Genomic DNA, 17,974 nt, shown 5'->3' on the forward strand with positions numbered 1-17,974 from the left:
GGAAGAAACTGCCAGGGAGAGTCTATTTTAAGAGTTTTCAGGTGGTTTTTGCTGGAAGGATTTTAGCGGCTCCAGAGCCTCCAGGCCACTGTCACCTCCTCACGCTCTGGCCTGGGGGATCAGCAGAGACAGGTTCCCAAGCAGTAATAGTTTATAACCCATTAAATTTTCTCTTTAAGAGTGACTGGAAAATTTTCTTTCTCTGGAGATCCACTTAAGAGAGATTTATAACCTAGGCCTGTAAATTGTTCAGTTAACGAGGAATGCGTTCTTTCCCCATTTAGAATTACTTTAAGGGAACGGAGCACAGGTAGTTTTATGTTGCCAGTGGACCTGTTTTTATTTGCAGCTGTTGGTTTTCCTGTTTTTTTTTTCCTTGATGGGCCTGCTCTCTTCACATCTGACCCCACAGGTAGGTCAGACCCTCTGCCGCCGTGGGCAGGGCAGCGAGCAGCTGGTACGACCCCCCAGGGCACTTGAAACCATGGGTCTCCCCGTCTCCCCCGAGACCTCCTGAGTTAGGGTCTCATGGTGGTGGTGGGGGTGGGTGCACCTGGGACCCTTGTGTCGAAGGCTTTCTCAGGAGAGAAAACCCCAGGCCGTTGGCCTGCCTCTTGGTGTCTTATGTCCAGAGGCCCCAGGTGGACACCTCTTCCTTGCGCACTTGTCAGCTTAGGGTCCTTCTCCTCCTCCTCCTGTGGGTAACAGGCCGCTGGCTCCCTGAAGCCTCTGGACGTCTGTGCCGAGGTCCTGGGGTGTCTGCAGAGGAAGAGGATTTCCTGGCTGCCGCTCTTTCAGTTGACGGAGACGGGTGAGAAATCCGGAGACCGACTGGCCGACCTGTGTCTGTCCTGGTTCCCAGCCCTCTGCCGGGAGCACAGGGGGCGGCAGGGTCAGACTGCGGCCCCGTTCTTTAGTCCTCTTCAGAAGCAACTTTCAGATGGTTAAACATGAGCCTCTCCTTGGGGCCCACTTTGAAAACTCATTTTTGCAAGTTTCTGTTCTTGGTAAGTATGCAGACTCATTTAAGCAAAATAATTTAGTGGAGTATCGAGGATCCCAGGGACCCCGGCCCCCAAGCTCTACTCTGCAGCATGAGGACATCATCCCTGCGTCACCAGGCACACGACGCCCGTGAAGACCCTGACCCTGCAGGGAGGCACCTGCGTTGCTGACGGAGCCCCTCTGTGTTGCAGATGCCGGCCTGGGGCGCACCCTCCTCCGCCTGGCCCCCGACCACCAGGTCAGGCTGCTGCCGGTCGCCTTCTACAGGTAACCCCCGGGGCCTGCTGGTCAGGGGAGGGGTGGCGGGGCTCCCTTGAGATGGGAAAGGCTGCTCCTCTGCTGCCTGCACCGGCCTCAGTGAGGTCAGTGAGGGCCGGGTCACCTGACATCCGTCTCTGCTTTCAGCCTCCTGTCCTACTTTGACGAGGATGCCCTCCTCCAGGAAGACGCCTTCCTGCACGTTGCTGTTAACATGTACCTGAAGCTCGTGGGCCTCTTCGTGGCTGGGGAGACTGGTGCGGTTTGGACTCTGGCCCACAGTGGGGACCTCCAGGCCCAGGCAGGTGCAGGGCCTGGCCTGTCTCCAGACGGACCCGGGCGGCCAGCTCTTGGGGGCCTGTGCAGCCCCTCCTGGCGCAGCGTGCAGCTGTGGGCACCCTGACCGCGGCTCTGTCTTCTCTCCAGGGCGACCCCGTAAGCCTGATTACAAACGCTCGTCTTTTTCTGCTGCAGTCGATACCTCGGTGCCCGAAAAGGAGCTTCTCAGACGTGGCAGAGGTAATGCCCAGATGCTCGCCTTGCTGTCTGTCTTTAAGTCCCCATCACTGTTCACTGTGAGGGTGCTGAACGCCTTCGGGAAGACGAACATGCAGCGTCCAGCACTTGGCATCTCCCCGGGCCCTGGGTGTTTGGGGGCCATGGGCAGCAGCACGGGCCCAGCACACGGGCTTTCTTGCAGCTGCTGGGTGCGAGTGCGGACTGTGACCCGGAAGTGCGTGCCGCCCTCCTCAGCAGGCAGCAGGCCATGCTGGACCCTGACCTCTACCAGGAGCCCCGACTCTTCTGACAGGATCTGTGCAGGGCATAGCCCAACTCCTCGGTAAATAATTTATTACAAGCGTTAACGTGGAGCTCTCCGTTGCCCTGAAAAGTGCGTTACAAACCTCGACTGCATTAGTGGGGAAGAGGAATCATTTCTTTGAAGTCTGCCTCTGGCCCCAAGTCACTCTGTTTATAGAAGAAACTGCCGGTCCCAGAGCAGAAGCCACAAGGCCCCGTGAGCTGTGTGCTGAGCCCCTGCCACCCAGCACACGGGGTGGAGGCTCGTCGGGGTGCAGAGCTGTGCCGCCAGGCCTGAACCCCCATCACTGCCCACTGAGCTCGGGGGCGGGCGTGCCCTCAGGTAGGCTCAGCCTTCACGGCCTGCCCCGCTGCGGGCCCAGGCGGGGGCTCCGGGGCCTTGTCCGGGGTCTGCGTCAGGGGGTGCACCATGGACATGTGCACGTTGAGGTTGTGAGCCTTCTCGAACCGCCGGCCACACTGGTCGCAGGCAAAGTCCAGCTCCGTCTCGGCCTTGTGCTTGGTCATGTGGTACTTCAGGGATGCCCGCTGCCGGCACTGGAAGCCGCAGACTTCGCACCTGGGGGCCGGGGGCAGGTGAGCCAGGGCACCGCTGGTGGGAGAACCCCCCCAACCCCCCACCCCACTTACTGCAGGGGCTTGGCTCCTGAGTGGCGCATCTGGTGGACCAGGAGGTGCTTCCGCTGCTTGAAGGTCTGCCCACACTCGTCACAGATATAGTTCCGCACCTCTGGGGACCAGAGAGGCAGTGAGCACAGGCCCTGACACCCTCCCGTCGGTGCCCAAGTGCCTTGCAGGTGCCGCAGCTCTGGTGCAGAGCCCTCCGGGTTGCCTGAAATTGTCACCTGGCTGCAGCTTCCTCTCCAGCCACTGTGTGCATTTCACCTGGAGCCTGTTTTCGTGCCCTTTAGGCCCATTTCCCTGAGCACAAATTTTTAGAGGAAGCCCACTCCGCAAGGTTGCATAGATGACTGATGACAGCTGCTGCTACTCTAAGACCCACCGCCACGCTGGGCCCTCTGCGGCGTACCCACTGCAAAGGCCATCTTAACGCTCTTGAACGGAACTTGAACCGTCACGCCCCACGCCAGTGGTTCCACTGCAGGCTGTGCCAGTGGGGCAGCTGCCACACGCTTCCCGCCCCACGTCACTGCACGTCCCACTGCTCATCTACCAGTACCTGAACCAGCCTCCCAGGCAGGCTCCTCCCTCACTAGGGGCAACCGTCCCCATAGCACACATCTAGCCTCTTTTGTGTTAAAAACAAAAACTGCTTGTGGTCACGACCACTGGCATCCAGACTGAGAACAGCTTGACCCAACCCAAGAGAATTACTGTGTTTGTTAGAGACACAGACAAGAACACTTGGAGCAAAAAAACACAAGGAAAACTGTTTCGCTGTGGAACCAACAAGTAAATGTGCGCCAACAATTAAACGGTCAACTCTGAGTGAAGTAACTCATTTTTACAAAGTTCAAAACAAGAAAAACTCTCTCTGAGGCATAGACACAGATGGAACAAATCTATCTAGAAGGGGGTGCGGTCTGGGAGAGCTGCCTTCTGTGCAGAAGCAGCGACGACGCGCACCAGGCACGTAGGAGTCCAAGGTATGAACGCATGTTCAGAGAGAGAAGGGGGCGCTGGGCCTCACGTGCTGGTGGTGGTGATGACCAGGGCAGGGCACTGTCTTCACTGTGCTTCCTCCCCCAGTTTCTACAACGGATGCGGGTCACTTGTAATCCAAAAAGCACACGTCATCTTCTTAAAGTAGTGATTTAAAAAGACACGACAGTAAACCCACAGAGAGGCACCAGGACTCTTCGGCGCCGGTTTCCCAGGAGGCAGCCCTGTCCACGGGGGCGGGTGGGGGGGACGCACCTGTGTGGATGAGCTTGACGTGGCGCTGCAGGTAGCGGTCGATCATGAACACCTTGTTGCAGCCGGGGTGCGGGCAGGGCCTCTCCCGGACCTCCTCGTGGTGCTCCTTGACGTGCTTCTGCGGGAGGGACTGGGGACCTGAGTGCCTCGGCCTGGCGGACACCCCTGGTCACAGCACGTGCCTCCCTCCCACAGGCCCCGCTCAGCACCCTCCTCTCCCCAGAGGAACAGATCCCAGCACTGCAGGCCTGTCCAGCCTCCCCCCCATCCTCACGGGCCGGGGCCCTCACCTTCATGCCGTCAGCCCCACGGTACACAGCCGTGCAGCCCTGGTGAGGACACTTGTAGATGGTGGGCAGCTCCTCCCTGCAATGCAGAGCACACGTGGAGCTGCGGCCCCGACGGGCTGCGTGGCCCCGACGAGCTGCGCGGCCCCGGCCCCTCACCTCTCACAGCGCGGCTTGCCCTTCCAGCCCGGCTTGGGCCCAGGTTTCTTTCGAATTTTTGGTTCTTCTGACTTCTTGGCTTCTTTGCTTTCACTCTTCTTACCAGAGATCCTGGGGGAAAAAGAGGACACCAGTCAGTGATGTTTCTGATTGTTTGCATATGCACTGCGGGAGGTGGGTCTCCTCAGGCCTCCAGGGCTAACCTGCTTCAGTCCCCGTGCTGACTGGCTGGCCCTCAAATTGACCCTTGGCCGCCAAAGCTAGAACAGCTCTTCGGGGAGGTGGAGGCGCTGCACTGCCCCCTCGGGACACAGGAGTGGGCCTTCATGACAACTTTCACTCCCTGTCTGAAATATCAACACCATAATTTTGGAGACAGCATGGAAAAAGGTGGGGCAGGGGAGACTCGGGGGTCAGTCCCTCAACAAAACTATCGTTAAGCTAGAAAAGATCAGGATCCACTCTTCTGGAACCTGCTGGGAGACTCAGGGCAGCCAGGAGAGAGCTCTGCGCCCACTGCCGTCCCCCACTCCACAGCCCCTGGGCAGCGGGGACCTTGTCCTCCACACATGGGGTCATGCATTTCAGCCAGTCTCGCAGGCCCCAGAGGACCAGGCCAGACACAGTAACTTCCCCCCGCCCTGTGGTGTCCTTCAAAGACTTAAAGATACATGCACACTTTTCTTTCTAGATCCAGGAGTTTAAGGAAATCTGTCAGGAATAGAAGGAAACTTCTAGGGCCATAGCAACAAGCCCACAGCTGACACCATGCTCGGTGGTCAAAGACTGGAAGCTTTTCCTCTGAGATCAGGAACAGAGAGAGAGGGGGTGGTGGGCCTCACGTGCTGTTGGCGGTGATGACCAAGCAAGAACAAGACAAAGATGCTCATTTTCACCACTTCTCAACAGAACACTGGAAGTCCTAGCCACAGCAAGTAGGCAAAAAAAAAAAAAAACAAAAAAAAAAGAAAAGGCATCTAAATTAGAAAGGAAAGAAAATTACCTCTTCACGATGTCATGATCTTATATGTAGAAAACCCTAAAGAACCCACACAGAAAAATAATTTCAGCAACATTGCAGGGTAGAAAATCAACACACAAAAACCAGTTCTATCTCTATACACTAACAATGAACAGTCCAAAAAGGAAATTAAGAAAACAATTCATTTTTAATAGCATCAAAAAGAATAAGACACTTAGGAATAAACTTAACCAAGGTGAAAGACTTGTACACTGGAAACTGCAAAATGCTGCTGAAAGAAGTTAAAGACCTAAATAAGTAGATATCTCATACCCATGGATTGTAAAGATGGAAGTTATCCCCCAAAGCAATCTATACATTCAATCCCTATCAAAATCCCAATGGTGTTTTTTACAAAAACAACAACAACAAAAAAAACAAATTTTCACATAGAATTTCAAGGTACACTGAATAACCACACAATTTTGAAAGACAACAAAGCTGGAGAGTTCAAACTTCCTGATTCCAAAATTTACTACAAAGCTACAATAATCAAAACTGTGTGGTACTGGCAAAAAGACAGACATACAGACCAACTGAATAATTGAGCGACCAGAAATAAACCCTTGCAAGTACAATCAACTGATTTGACAAAGGTGCCAAGACCACTCACGGGGGAAAGGACAGTCTTTTCAACAAAAGGTGCTGGGACAACCGAATATCCACATACAAAAGAATGGAGCTGGATCCCTACCTCACACCCTACGTAGAAATTAACTCAAATGGATCAAAGATCTAAAACTAAAATTCTTAGGGGTAAATCCTCTAGGACCTTAGATTTGGGAATGGTTTCTCTTAAATATGACACCAAAAGCACAGCCAACAAAAGTAAAAACAGGTAAATTGGACTTCAAAATAATTTTTTGTGCACCAAAGGGCACTATGAAGAGCGTGAAAAAAGGGAGAATATATACAACTCAATGGCAAAAAAGCAAATAACTCAATTAAAAAGTGGGCAAAGGACTTGAATAGACATTTCTCCAAAGAAGATACAAGCATGTGAAAAGATGCTCTACATCACTCATCACTAGGGAAATGCCAATCAAAATGACGAGATACCACTTCACACCCATTAGGATGACTATTAAAACACACACACACCCAGAAAATAACAGATATTGGTGAGGATGTGTAGAAATCAGAACCCCTGTACACTGTTAGTAGGAAATGTAGAATGTGCAGCTGCTGTAGAAAACTGTATGGCAGTTCCCCAAAAAGTTCAAAGCACCATATGACCCAAAGAATTGAAAACAGGGTCTCAGATACTTGTTACAACAGTCTTTATACCATGATTCACAATAGCCAAAAAAAGTATAAACAACCAAAATTGACAGATGAATGGATCAACAAAACGTGGTCCATCCATACGATAGAATTTTTTTTTTTTTTTGACCACACCATGCCACATGCAGGATCTTAGTTCCCCGACCAGGGATCAAACCCATGCCCACTGCAGTGGAAGAGTGCAGTCTTAACCACGAGACTGCCAGGGAAGTCCCTTTACAATAGAATATTACTCAAGTCATAGAAAGGAATCAAACTGACACATCACAACATGGATGAATTTCAAAAACATTATTCTAAGTGGAAGAAGCCCGTAGCAAAAGGACACATCACACGTTATTGCACTTGTACGAAGTCCCCAGAATGGATACCTAGATTAGGAGTTGCCAGGGCCTGTGGGGAGGAGAGGGGAGGTCGTTGCTTCCTGGGGACAGAGTTTCTACTTGGGATAGTAACAATTTGGAAATAGTGGTGACAGTCGCACAACACTGTGAAAGCACTTAAATGCCACCGAGTTGTACACTTTTAAAAATGGTGAAACAGTATATGTTCTTACGTATATTTTACCACAATTGAAAACATAAACAGGGCTTCCCTGGAGGCGCAGTGGTTGAGAGTCTGCCTGCTAATGCAGGGGACACGGGTTCGAGCCCTGGTTTGGGAGGATCCCGCGTGCCACGGAGCGGCTGGGCCCGTGAGCCACAACTACTGAGCCTGCACTCCGCAGCAGGGGAGGCCGCAATAGTGAGAGGCCCACGCACCGCGACGAAGAGTGGTCCCCGCTTGCCACAACTAGAGAAAGCCCTCGCACAGAAACGAAGACCCAACACAGCAAAAATAAATAAATAAATAAAAAACATAAACAGCTGTCCTCCTCTTTAAACAGTGCATTAACAAGAACCTTCTCAACAGCTGTACAGGCTGCTTCTCCTTTTGTCTAATAACTGCTCTTCCGGCCTGGCCACGGTCCTGGCCTCCACCCTCCTCCTCTGCTGTGTGGCTTGGGCACCCAGTCAGAGCTGAACCGTAACCAGAGCTTGCAGAGGATTACACGTTTCTTGAGAGCAGGAGGCTTCAGAGAGCCCACAGGTGTCTCAGGTGAGTCCGTGAAGGACGAGGTGTTGAGGTCCCTGCAGACGCAGGAGGACCGTGCTCACAGCGCCCAACTCGGGGCTGCCGGCGCCCTTCCTTCCCATCGCCGCTCAGGCTCCTTCTCTCCCGCTTCCTGCTGGAGCCCTGGCCCCTGCCGCCTGGCTGCGGACCCCGACAGGCACGGCTGCTGCAAGGTCACATGGACCACGGCTGCTCAGAGGCCCCATCCTAGGACGTCAGCTGGCACTCACATCATGGCACCTGAGGCCGTCAGGGCTGAGCCCAGAGCTTCCGCCAGCCCACTGCCGCCCAGTCCCACCTCCCACAGGCCTCTGAACACATACCTTGTGTGTCCTGTCCTACAGCATGTGTCTGTGTGCCCTCCCAGGGGCCTCCTGGAAACCCAGGGACACGGCAGGTGTCCCCGTCCCCACACCAGTGGCCCCAGGCCTGCTGGGCAGCAGGACATAAGAGGTGGGTTCGTGGAGTTCAGGGTGGGGAGCGGGGGCTCCTGCCGCAGCCCCGGGCGGCACCGTGGAAGCAGGTGTGGTCTCCCCAACCTAGCCCGCCTGACGCCCCCCTTGGCCCCAGGCAGCGTGTGTCCACTCAGGCCTGCTCGAGGGCTCGTGACTCAGCCAGCCCCACACGCTGACTGGGATCTCCTGAGCCGCCTCCTCTCCTGTCTCTCTACCCACACTGCCCACACGGGAGCTTAAAGCAGAAAAGGAAGCCATGCTTTTGCTTCTCTGTTTTGTTTTGTGCTTTCCCGGCTGATGGTGTGGTGCTCCTGAGATTTTGTTCCACGTCAGAGGCCCAGGCTGGGCATCTACTAACTGGAGGTGTTTGGGGTGTTCCTGGGCACAGGGTGACACAAGTGAAAACGGCCTTCTCTGCCACGACCCCGTGTTCTAATGGAGAGAGGACACAAAGCCGAGCAGGGGGCAGGCTGCCTCAACGAGGAAGTGGCGTGGCAATCAGAGCCAGAGGCGGACCCGAGAGCAGATGATGAGCCGGGAAAGTGGGGCCGACAGCAGACGCGGGTGGGTGGCGGGGTCACATCCCCAGGGCTCCTCGCACAGCTGGCTGCTGCCCCCCAGGGTGACGCCAGGCCAGGTCCCTGCGCTGAACTGGGCAGGTCCTCCCGGGTCACCCAGAAGCCACACTGTGCCGAGCTTGGGAGGTCAGGCCATCAGAGAAGCAGAAAGCATGTGCTGAGCGAGGCAGACGGGGGCAGCGAGCTTCCGTCCAGTCCCCGCTGCCCCCCAGGGCAGACGCACGTCTCCAGTCACCCACTGGACACCTCCCACATCCCGCGAGCTTACAGCACCACTGTCCCCCTTACTTCTTTTCTGGGTAGGGCTCAAAGGACTCGTCTGAGGACTGGGTATTCTGCTTCTTATCATTTTCGTCTTCACTCAGGAAGTCTCTAGGAGAGAAGAGAGAACCTTTAGCAAAGCTCTGGGGCCGGTGACGGAGCCAGTGAAACTTCCTGTCTAAAGGCACCCTGTGGATCCCCACACTGCACGTCTTAGCTCTCCTCAAAAGGCCTAAAATTCCCAAGTCTCCAATCCCATCTCCTAACAGCAAGGGCACGCCAGCCAGGGTCACAAGCTGACGATCCCGTGTAAGCCACACTTCTCATCATGACACCAGGACCCCGATCTCCCAAAGAGCCTCTCTACTGGGGCCCGAGGCAGGGGGTGAAGACCCTCACAAGAGGCGGGCTTCTCAGGAAGTGGGCTTTTAGAATGTCACCTCACCCCCATAACTGTGAGCACCTGCCAGGATGAGAGATCAGCTGTCAGTCATCTCAAAGGTCACAAAGGCCAAAAAAACATCTGTACGTCTGTAACCTTTACCCTGAAGTGTGAGTCACTACACAGGCTCTGCTGGGCAGCGGACAGAGCCCAGCTGCCACACCCCCCCACGGAGAAAGGCCCAAGGCTGGCTGGTGGCTACGGAACAGCCACGGCCTCCTGACCCCGGGGGAGTTTGTGGCACACACGGTGGGGTTCCTCCAGCACCTGGGTCATCCGTCACTGGCACCAAAGTCACGCTGTCCTACTTGTTTGGACAAGAGTGCATCTGCAGTCCAGCCAGAGCTCGCAGGGCAGGGTGGGAAGGCTGGCTGGCGTGCGGCCTCCATCCCGAAAGGTTTGGTCTTGGAGCCCGGGGGGTGGCCCCAGGAGCAAACAGGTGCCCCTTCCAGGAAGGTTTGTCCTCCTGTAGGAAGCCTCCACCCCCACGTCACCAACACATCATGATAGAGGCCAGAGGCTGGCTTCTGTTCTAGTAACGTCTGGGGTTGGCTCAAAACTCAGGCCTTGGAGGGCGAGACAAGCGGCAGCAGCAAAGGACCAGCCAGAGGACCATCTGAGCAGAGTAACTTCCATACCACCCTGGCCAGGCCCCCTGCAGCTCCATCAGGTCTGCGGTGCCCCGGGGACCCAGGAGCCCCCAGTCAGGAACGGAAGCCTAGAAGCACCCCCCGCCGCTCCCCTCCTCCCAACAGAGAAAGCGGGGAGGCCGGCCGAGACCCAGGCTGCCGGCCCCGGGATGGCGGCGCTTGGTTTCCAAGGAGGAATTTTAGGCTATGTAAACCCGCTCTTCTCTCACCCCTCAGAAAGGTCACTGAACTCGTCTTTTACCCGATCATCCGAGGTTGGAGAGGGAACCTGCTTCTCACCCAACTGCCCTGAGAAACAAAGAACAAGACTCCAGTCACCCGTCACCCCCAGACAGCCAGGGGTGCTCCCCGCAAGGACGATGGGGAGCCTGGGGTCCCCCTGCCTCCAAGTCACTCACCTCCCAACCCATCCCGCACATGGGGGTGGCCCCAGCGCCGGGCCACCCCCATGTCCAGCCAACAGTAGCAACGCCAGCAAGCCCAGCCCCTCCCCAGGGGTTCGGATCCAGCCGCTTTGGGATGGGATGCCTTGTACTTTGTGGATGTTTTGGGACATTTAAAAACATCACTGTTATCCAAGTACTGCAGACACACAGTTTAGAAACGCAAGCAGTTCTAAGAACCGTGCAGCACAAGTCTCTCCCCTCCAACACCAGCGTCGCCCTCACTCTGAGCCGTCCGGTGGCTGAGGGTCAGCACACGGGGCAGCCTGGTGCCCACACGGCAACAGGCGCCCACATGGAGGCCGAGCGACGCGGTCGGAAGCCAGCCTGGCCCTCCGAACACGACGTCTGCGAACAGCTGCGCCCAACCCACAGTGCCGTGGGATCGGGCCCTGAAGGAGGGGCCGCCCAGAGCAGCCTGTCCACACTGGTCCCACTGGGCGCTGGCTGAGGCCCAGGGAGTGACCTGCAGCTGGCTCAGGACAGCCTCAGACACCAACCGCCGTCGGGCCCCACGAGGCCCCCGTCCTCTTCCACCCTCTGTGCCCTGGGCCCATGCAGGCTTAGAGGAAGCCTGGAGGGCAGACGAGTGTGCCGTCACAGAAAGCGCTGGAACAGGGTCCTCGGCCTCTCTGCTGTCAGATGGCCGTGAGGCGGCCCCCGGCATTACCCTGGCCCCTCCACGCACGACACCGCAGCCACCGCCCCAACACACGCTTCCTGTCGAGGGCTCTGCCTGGCCCAGGACTAGGAATCCTGGTCAGACAGCCCAGAGGCGCCTCCTACCTGGGGCCCCGCTTTGGGGGAGGCTTGGCTGAGGCGGGGGGCCCGGCCCAGGCCCCACCGGGTCGCCATCTGAAGGAGGCCGGGCTGTGTCCGTGCTGGGCAGCGTCTCGGTCTCGGCCCCGGCGGCGATCGCTCTGCCCTGGGAGCTCTGAGGGGCAGCCCCGCTGGGGCTGGACCCCCGATGCCGGGGGAGCCCTGGGGCCAAATCCTTGTCCCACGTCCGCCTGACGCCCAAGGTGCCGTCCAGCAAGAGGGCCCCGCAGCTGGAGTCGGCGTCCATGGTGTAGTCGTGCCCTCGGTCACAGCCCCACACGGCCCGGACGATGCCACAGTACTCGGAGGACAGGGTCCTCTGGAGGCTGGGCAGGGCCCCGCAGCCGGCCGCGTGTCCGTGCACCCACCCCACCAAGCCACGCAGGCCCTGGGGGCTCGAAGCGATCAGGTCCACTGAGGAGAGGCAGAGACGCCAGCCCATGGCCGGTGAGCACGCGCACCTCCCACCCCACCCACCCCGCGCCCCACCCCAGGGGTGCACTCACCCACACACGCTCCCTCCTCCGCCCCCGTCCGAGGCTGCACACCGACCCTGCAAAGGAGCAGCGCCGCCCACTGAGAGCAGGAGTGGGCCCGGCCGCTCCACGTGCAGTCTGAGCCCTCTCCTCCGAGGCCGCCCGCCGGGCCCCCCGCCCACACACCCGTCGCACTGGTGCTCACGAGCGTCTGCCTCACCCGCCATGATGGGCTCCCCCTGCGGAGGCTCCCACCCGGGCCGCCCTGTGCCCATGCGGCCCGCTCGTGGGGTCTCCTGCACGCCCCCAGCGAACGAGGGAGGGCGCCTACTTTGCACAAGGCTTCCGGCGGCCCGTGGGGGGGACGTTGACTCTCTGCAGGAAAGACGTGAGGAGGCCGTGGCACTGGTAGAACTGGGTGTGGCAGTTCTTGCAGACAAACTGGGGCAGAGCCGGGTCCTGCTGGACGGCCACCCCCAGGAGGCGCTGGAAGTCCCGGACAAAAACACGGTCCCCAGGGGCCGGTCTTTCTGCGCTCTCCCCAGGCGCCCTGCCAGAGATGCTGCGGAGGCTCCGGGAGGAGAACTTCCCGTGACAGAGGCGACAGTGCCCCATGGCCAGGGCCCGGGCCGTTCCTGGGCAAGCACAGGAAACATGAAGTCAGGCATGCAAGACAGCTCCCAGGGGAGGTGAGGCCCACACTCCGCCAGCCTCCCAGCTCCTGGAGCGGGGCCTACCCAGACATGCCCCTTAAACACAGGCGCAGGTCTGGGCCAAAGGCAGGCCTCTGGCTCCGGTCTCCCAGGCGAATACACAGCCTTTGGGGAGAATGGCCAGTGGAGGGCCTTCTGGGCTAGAAAACCTTTCAAAGAATTCTAAATGCCTCCAAAACAAGACCAGTTTTTTGTTTGTTTTTTTTTTTGGCTCTGTTGGGTCGTTGTTGCTGTGCACGGCATTCTCTAGTTGCAGCGAGCCGGGGGCGGCTCTCCGTCGCGGTGCGCGGGCTCTAGGCACACGGGCTTCGGAAATTGTGACACGTGGCCTTAGTAGTTGTGGCTTGCAGGCTCTAGAGCACAGGCTCAGTAGTTGTGGCACAAGGGCTGAGTTGCTCTGCAGCTTGTGGGATCTTCCCGGACCAGAGCTCAAACCTGTGTCCCCTGCTTTGGCAGGCAGATTCTTAACCGCTGTGCCACCAGGGAAGCCCAACAAGGCCAGTATTACTCTGATACTAAAACCAGACAAGGACACAACAAGAAAAGAAAATTACAGGCCAATATATCTAATGAACGTAGATGTAAAAATTTTCAACAAAATAACAGCAAACTGAATTCAACAATTAATTTAAAAGATCGTGGAGACTTCCCTGGTGGTCCAGTGGTTAAGAATCCGCCTTCCAATGCAGGGCACACGGGTTCGATCCCTGGTTGGGGAACTAAGATCCCACGTGCCATGGGGCAACTAAGCCCGCACACCACAACTACTGAGCCCAGCGCCACAACTACAGAGCCCACACGCTCTGAAGCCCACGCGCCACAACTACAGAGTCCATGCACTCTGGAGCCTGCATGCCACAACTAGAGAGAAGCCCGCGCATCGCAATGAAAGATCCCGTGTGCCACAACCAAGACCCGATGCAACCAAAAAATATATAAATAAAATAAATAAATAAATAAGTAAATAAAAGATCATGCACAATGATCAGTTGGGATTTATTCCAGGGATGCAAGGCTGGCTCAACCTCCCCAAACCAATCCATGTGACACACATTAACAAAGTAAAAAATAAAAATCATACAATCATCTCAATAAATGCAGAAGAAATGTTTCACAAAATTCAACATCCATTCACGATAAAAACCTCAATAAATTGTGTACAGACAGAAAGTACCACAACATAATAAAAGCCATATATGACAAGCCCAGAGCTAACATCATACTCAATGGTGAAGAGCTAAAAGCTTTCCTCTAAGACCAGGAACAAAGCAAGGATGCCCACTCTCACCATTTTTATTCAACATAGTACTGGAAGTCCTGGCCAGAGCAATTAGACAAGAAAAATAAAAACCACCCAAGTCATAAAGAAAGAAGTAAAACAACCTCTATTTGCACATGATATTATATATAGAAAACTCTGTAAGACCCCACCAAAAAAACTGTTAGAATAAACAAAGTCAGTGAGGTTGTAGAATATAAAACCAGTATACAAAAATCGGCTGACTTTTAAATACTCACAAACTATTAAAAATTAAGAAAACAACCACATTTATAATTGTGTCAAAAAGAATAAAATCCTTAGGAATAAATTTAACCAAGGAGGTGAAAGACCTGTACACTGACAACTATAAGACACTGAAGAAAGAAACTGAAAACACAAATAAAGACAGTCCATGCTCGTGGGTTGGAAGAATTAATATTGCTAAAAGGTTTACACTCCTCAAAGCCATCTACAAATTTAAAGCAACCCCTATCAAAATCCCACTGGTATTTTTCACAAAAATACAACAATCTTAAAATTTATATGGAACCAAAAAAAAAAAACAAAAAACAAACCATGAATAGCCAAAGCAATCCTGAGAAACAAGAACAAAGCTGGAGGCAACATTTCAAACTATATGGAGGCATGATCACAGAGGCATGACTTCAAACTATACTACAAAGCTACAGTAATCAAAACAGTACAGTGTTAACATAAAAATAGACATGTAAGCTAATAAAACAGAATAGAGAGCCCAGAAATAAATTCATGTGTACAGAGCCAGTTAGTTTACAACAAATGAGCCAAGAACATACAATGGGGAAAGGACAGTCTCTTCAATAAATGGTGCTGGGACTGGGAGATTGGGATTGACATATATACACTAATATGTATAAAATGGATAACTAATAAGAACCTGCTGTATAAAAAAATAAAATTCAAAAAAAAAAATGGTGTTGGGAAAACTGGACAGCCATATGCAAAACAATGAAACTAGACCACCACCTTATACCATACTCAAGATAAACTCAAATGTATTACAGGTTTCAAAGACCTGAAAGCATAAAACTCCTTCATAGAAGAAAACATAAACGTAAGCTCCTTGACATGGGTCTTGGAGATGACTTTTTGGATTGACACCAAAAGCAAAGGTAACAAAAGCAAAAATAAACAAATGGGCCTATGTCAAACTAAAAAGCTTCTGCACAGCAAAGGAAACCACCAACAAAATGAAAAGGCAACCTACTGAATAGGAAAAAGAGTTTGCCAATCATGTATCTGATAAGGGGTTAATAATCAAAATATGTAAAGAACTCATACAACACTATAATAAGAGCACAAATAATCTGATTTTAAAAATGAGCAGAGGATCTGAAGAGACCTCTTCCCAAAGAAGGCACAGATAACCAACAGGTGCGTGGAAAGGTGCACAACATCACTAATCATCAGAGAAATGCAAATTAAAACCACAACGAGATATCACTCCCACCTGTCAGAATGGCCATCACCAAAAAGTCAAGTAATAACAAGTGTCGGTGAGGGTGTGGAGAAAAGTGAACCCTTGCGCACTGTTGATGGGAATGTAAATTGGTGCAGCCACTATGGAAACAGTATAGAGGTTCCTCAAAAAGTTAAAAACAGAACTACTACACGGTCCAGCAATTCCAGTGCTGGCTGTTTATCCTAAGGAAATGAAAACACTAACTTGAAAAGATATATGCACCCCTGTACTCACTGCAGCGTTATTTATAACTGCCAAGGTATGGGAACAACCACAGTGTCCACCAACGGGTAAATGTTTAAAGAAACTGTGGTACATATACACAAAGGAGTATTTACTCAGCCACGAAAAGGTGAGAAAATTCTGCCATTTCCAACAACATGGATGGACCTTAATGGCATTACACCAAGTGAAGTAAGTCAGATGGAGGAAGATGAATACCATATGATCTTACTAATACGTAGAATCTAAAGAAAGAAAAAATCCTGAACTAATAGTTACAGAAAACATATTAGTGGTTGCCAGAGAAGGGGAGTGGGGTGGTGAGTGAAAGGCGTGAAGTGGTCAGAAGGTACCGACTTCCAGTTATAAGTCCTGGCATGTGCTACACAGTACGGTAACTACAGATACTTCAGCACAATACTGCGTTGTATATTTGAAAATTGCTGAGATCTTAAAAGTAGATCCTAAAAGTTCTCATCTTAGAGAACTTAGAAGGGAAAACAACTTCTAAGTACAAGTGGTGATGGATGTTACCTAGTACACCTGAAACCAATATCATGTTATGTGCCAATTATACCTCAAAAAATTCCCCCCCCCAAAAAATAATAATAAAAAAGAAAGTATGAGTAAATAAATAAATGCCTCCACAGCTATGGCACTTCATAAACTAAGCTGGAAACTTCATTCCTCTTCACATCACCCTCCTGCGACCAGAACTGAAAGAGCACGTCCATGCTCTGCTTCTCCGGGGGTCTCCGGTCTGCAAGTGCAGATGATGCCACCTCCCTCTCTGCCCCGGGGGAGGACTACATGAGAGAAGCGTGAAGTCCTTCTCGAGGGGGCAAAGGCATTACACGAAGGCAAAGTGCATATTAACGCCCATACCGCCTGCCAGGAGGGGGCCCCGGCACTCCTACACTTAACCCTCTTAAACCCTCTTAGTTCTGTTTTAACGAAGAGGAAGCTGAGGCCCAGACCAGATGAAGCCATTATCCGAAGAGCACAGGGCAAAACCACGACTGAAACCCAGGCCTGCCCGACAGACGGCAGGACTTGAGCACTAATTACTCAGTGAGCTCAGAGTCGGCGCCGAAGGGACAGCTGTCTTGCGAAACATCACCCAGCGCAGCTGCGGCGTCCGCCGCGGAGACCGCCTCGCTCCCTCCAGGCGGGGAGGCCTAGTCCGCTTTCTGAGGAGCCAAGGCACCCTGGGCCAGGTTGTCGCGGGGGGCGGGGGCGAGCGGGTGGTCTCGGGGGGCCGGGGAGTCACGGCGGGCCGGTGCTCCCCGGGGGCCGGGTGGTCGCGGAGAGACGGGTGTTCATGGGGGGCTGGGTAGTCACCGGGAGCCGGGGGGGGGTCGCGGGGGCACTCGGCGGTCACGAGGGGCCCCCGCCCGCCGCCCCTCGAGCCCGGACGGCAGGACCCACCTGCCTCGTCGGCGCCGTCCTCGCCCGCGTCCGCGCAGGCCCGCGTCGGGCCCCAGCCCAGCCGCGCAGCCACCAAAGCCGCCGCCTCGGCCACGTCGGGACCGCTGCGGGACGGGCGGCCCCGGGGCCGGCCGCCGCCACAGCTGCCGCCACCGGAGCTCCCGCGCTGCCCGGACACCCCGGGCGACAGGAAGCGCCCGAGCCGGTCCCGCTTCATCGCTGTGGCGGCGGCTTGAGCTCGGCCCCGGAGCTCCGCCCCGTCCGATTCCGTTCGGCCCCGCTCGGCTCCGCCCGGCCCCGCCCGGCCCTGCTCGGCCCGGCGCTCCGCCCCGTTCCTCCTCGCTCGGCCTCGCTCGGCCCCGCTCGGCCCCGCTCGGCCCCGCTCGGTTAGCCGGGCCAAGAGGCAGGGCTAGGTGTTGCTCTGCCCGGAGCCTCTCGTCCGCTAGGTTGGACTGTGCTCGCTCGTTCAGTTCGACTCCGCCGTTCGGCTCCGCAGGACTCACTGGCAGCGGGGCGGGGCGATGAGGGAGGGGCGGGGCGAGTGATGGGGGCGAGGAGGGTGAGGAAACAGGGATTGGACGGATTGACAGCGGGAGGGGAGTGGCGAGGAAAGGGAGGAGGGGATGGGAGAAGCGTAGCGAGGAGGGGCGGGGCAATGAGGGGAGGAGCGGACTGGGGAGGGGAGGGGCGGAGTGAGGAGGGCAGGGCAGCACGGCACGACGAGGGCAAGGGGCGGGGGCGTACGCGGTTGACCTGTCACCGACAAGGAGTGATGGCATCGGTAGTTGCACTTACACTGTCGTGGCAACTGCGGGAGGAGGTTATTTGAGAGTTCCGTCCCCCCCACCTCCGCCCCTTCGGCTCCAGGAGCGGAGCGCGCCGCGCGTCGGGAGGCAGG

The 17,974-nt window shown here is 55.0% G+C and overlaps 2 protein-coding genes across 3 annotated transcripts in view; one reads left to right on the forward strand and one right to left on the reverse strand.

Moving 5' to 3' along the window:
* The window catches only part of FANCA (FA complementation group A), a gene marked incomplete at its 5' end in the record, with an annotated part of 49,284 nt that extends 47,185 nt beyond the window's left edge, over positions 1 to 2,099 (forward strand). The window contains 6 exons of the mRNA XM_079906712.1: positions 350 to 412; positions 709 to 811; positions 1,197 to 1,272; positions 1,411 to 1,564; positions 1,690 to 1,782; positions 1,964 to 2,099. Coding sequence (XP_079762838.1) covers positions 350 to 412; positions 709 to 811; positions 1,197 to 1,272; positions 1,411 to 1,564; positions 1,690 to 1,782; positions 1,964 to 2,071 — 597 coding nt within the window. The 3' untranslated portion in view covers positions 2,072 to 2,099. The remainder of the gene's footprint in view (positions 1 to 349; positions 413 to 708; positions 812 to 1,196; positions 1,273 to 1,410; positions 1,565 to 1,689; positions 1,783 to 1,963) is intronic.
* On the reverse strand, positions 2,098 to 17,970 carry ZNF276 (zinc finger protein 276). Of its 2 annotated transcripts, none has more exons than XM_079906703.1 (11): positions 17,077 to 17,420; positions 12,283 to 12,586; positions 11,982 to 12,028; positions 11,443 to 11,889; positions 10,423 to 10,501; positions 9,149 to 9,232; positions 4,410 to 4,520; positions 4,254 to 4,329; positions 3,964 to 4,081; positions 2,716 to 2,815; positions 2,098 to 2,644 (listed from the first exon to the last, which is right to left on the reverse strand). In XM_079906703.1, exons 1-11 carry the CDS (start codon positions 17,291 to 17,293, stop codon positions 2,404 to 2,406), a joined length of 1,824 nt encoding a protein of 607 aa, XP_079762829.1. In that variant the 5' UTR covers positions 17,294 to 17,420; the 3' UTR covers positions 2,098 to 2,403. The 2 variants fall into 2 exon arrangements, with proteins under 2 accessions (XP_079762829.1, XP_079762830.1); XM_079906704.1 differs by lacking the exon at positions 17,077 to 17,420 and adding an exon at positions 17,872 to 17,970 and having other exon boundaries at positions 2,099 to 2,644.
* Positions 17,971 to 17,974: the final 4 nt, after the last annotated feature.

The sequence above is a fragment of the Stenella coeruleoalba genome (assembly GCF_951394435.1).
Source record: "Stenella coeruleoalba genome assembly, chromosome: 20".
Taxonomy (NCBI): Eukaryota; Metazoa; Chordata; class Mammalia; order Artiodactyla; family Delphinidae; genus Stenella; species Stenella coeruleoalba.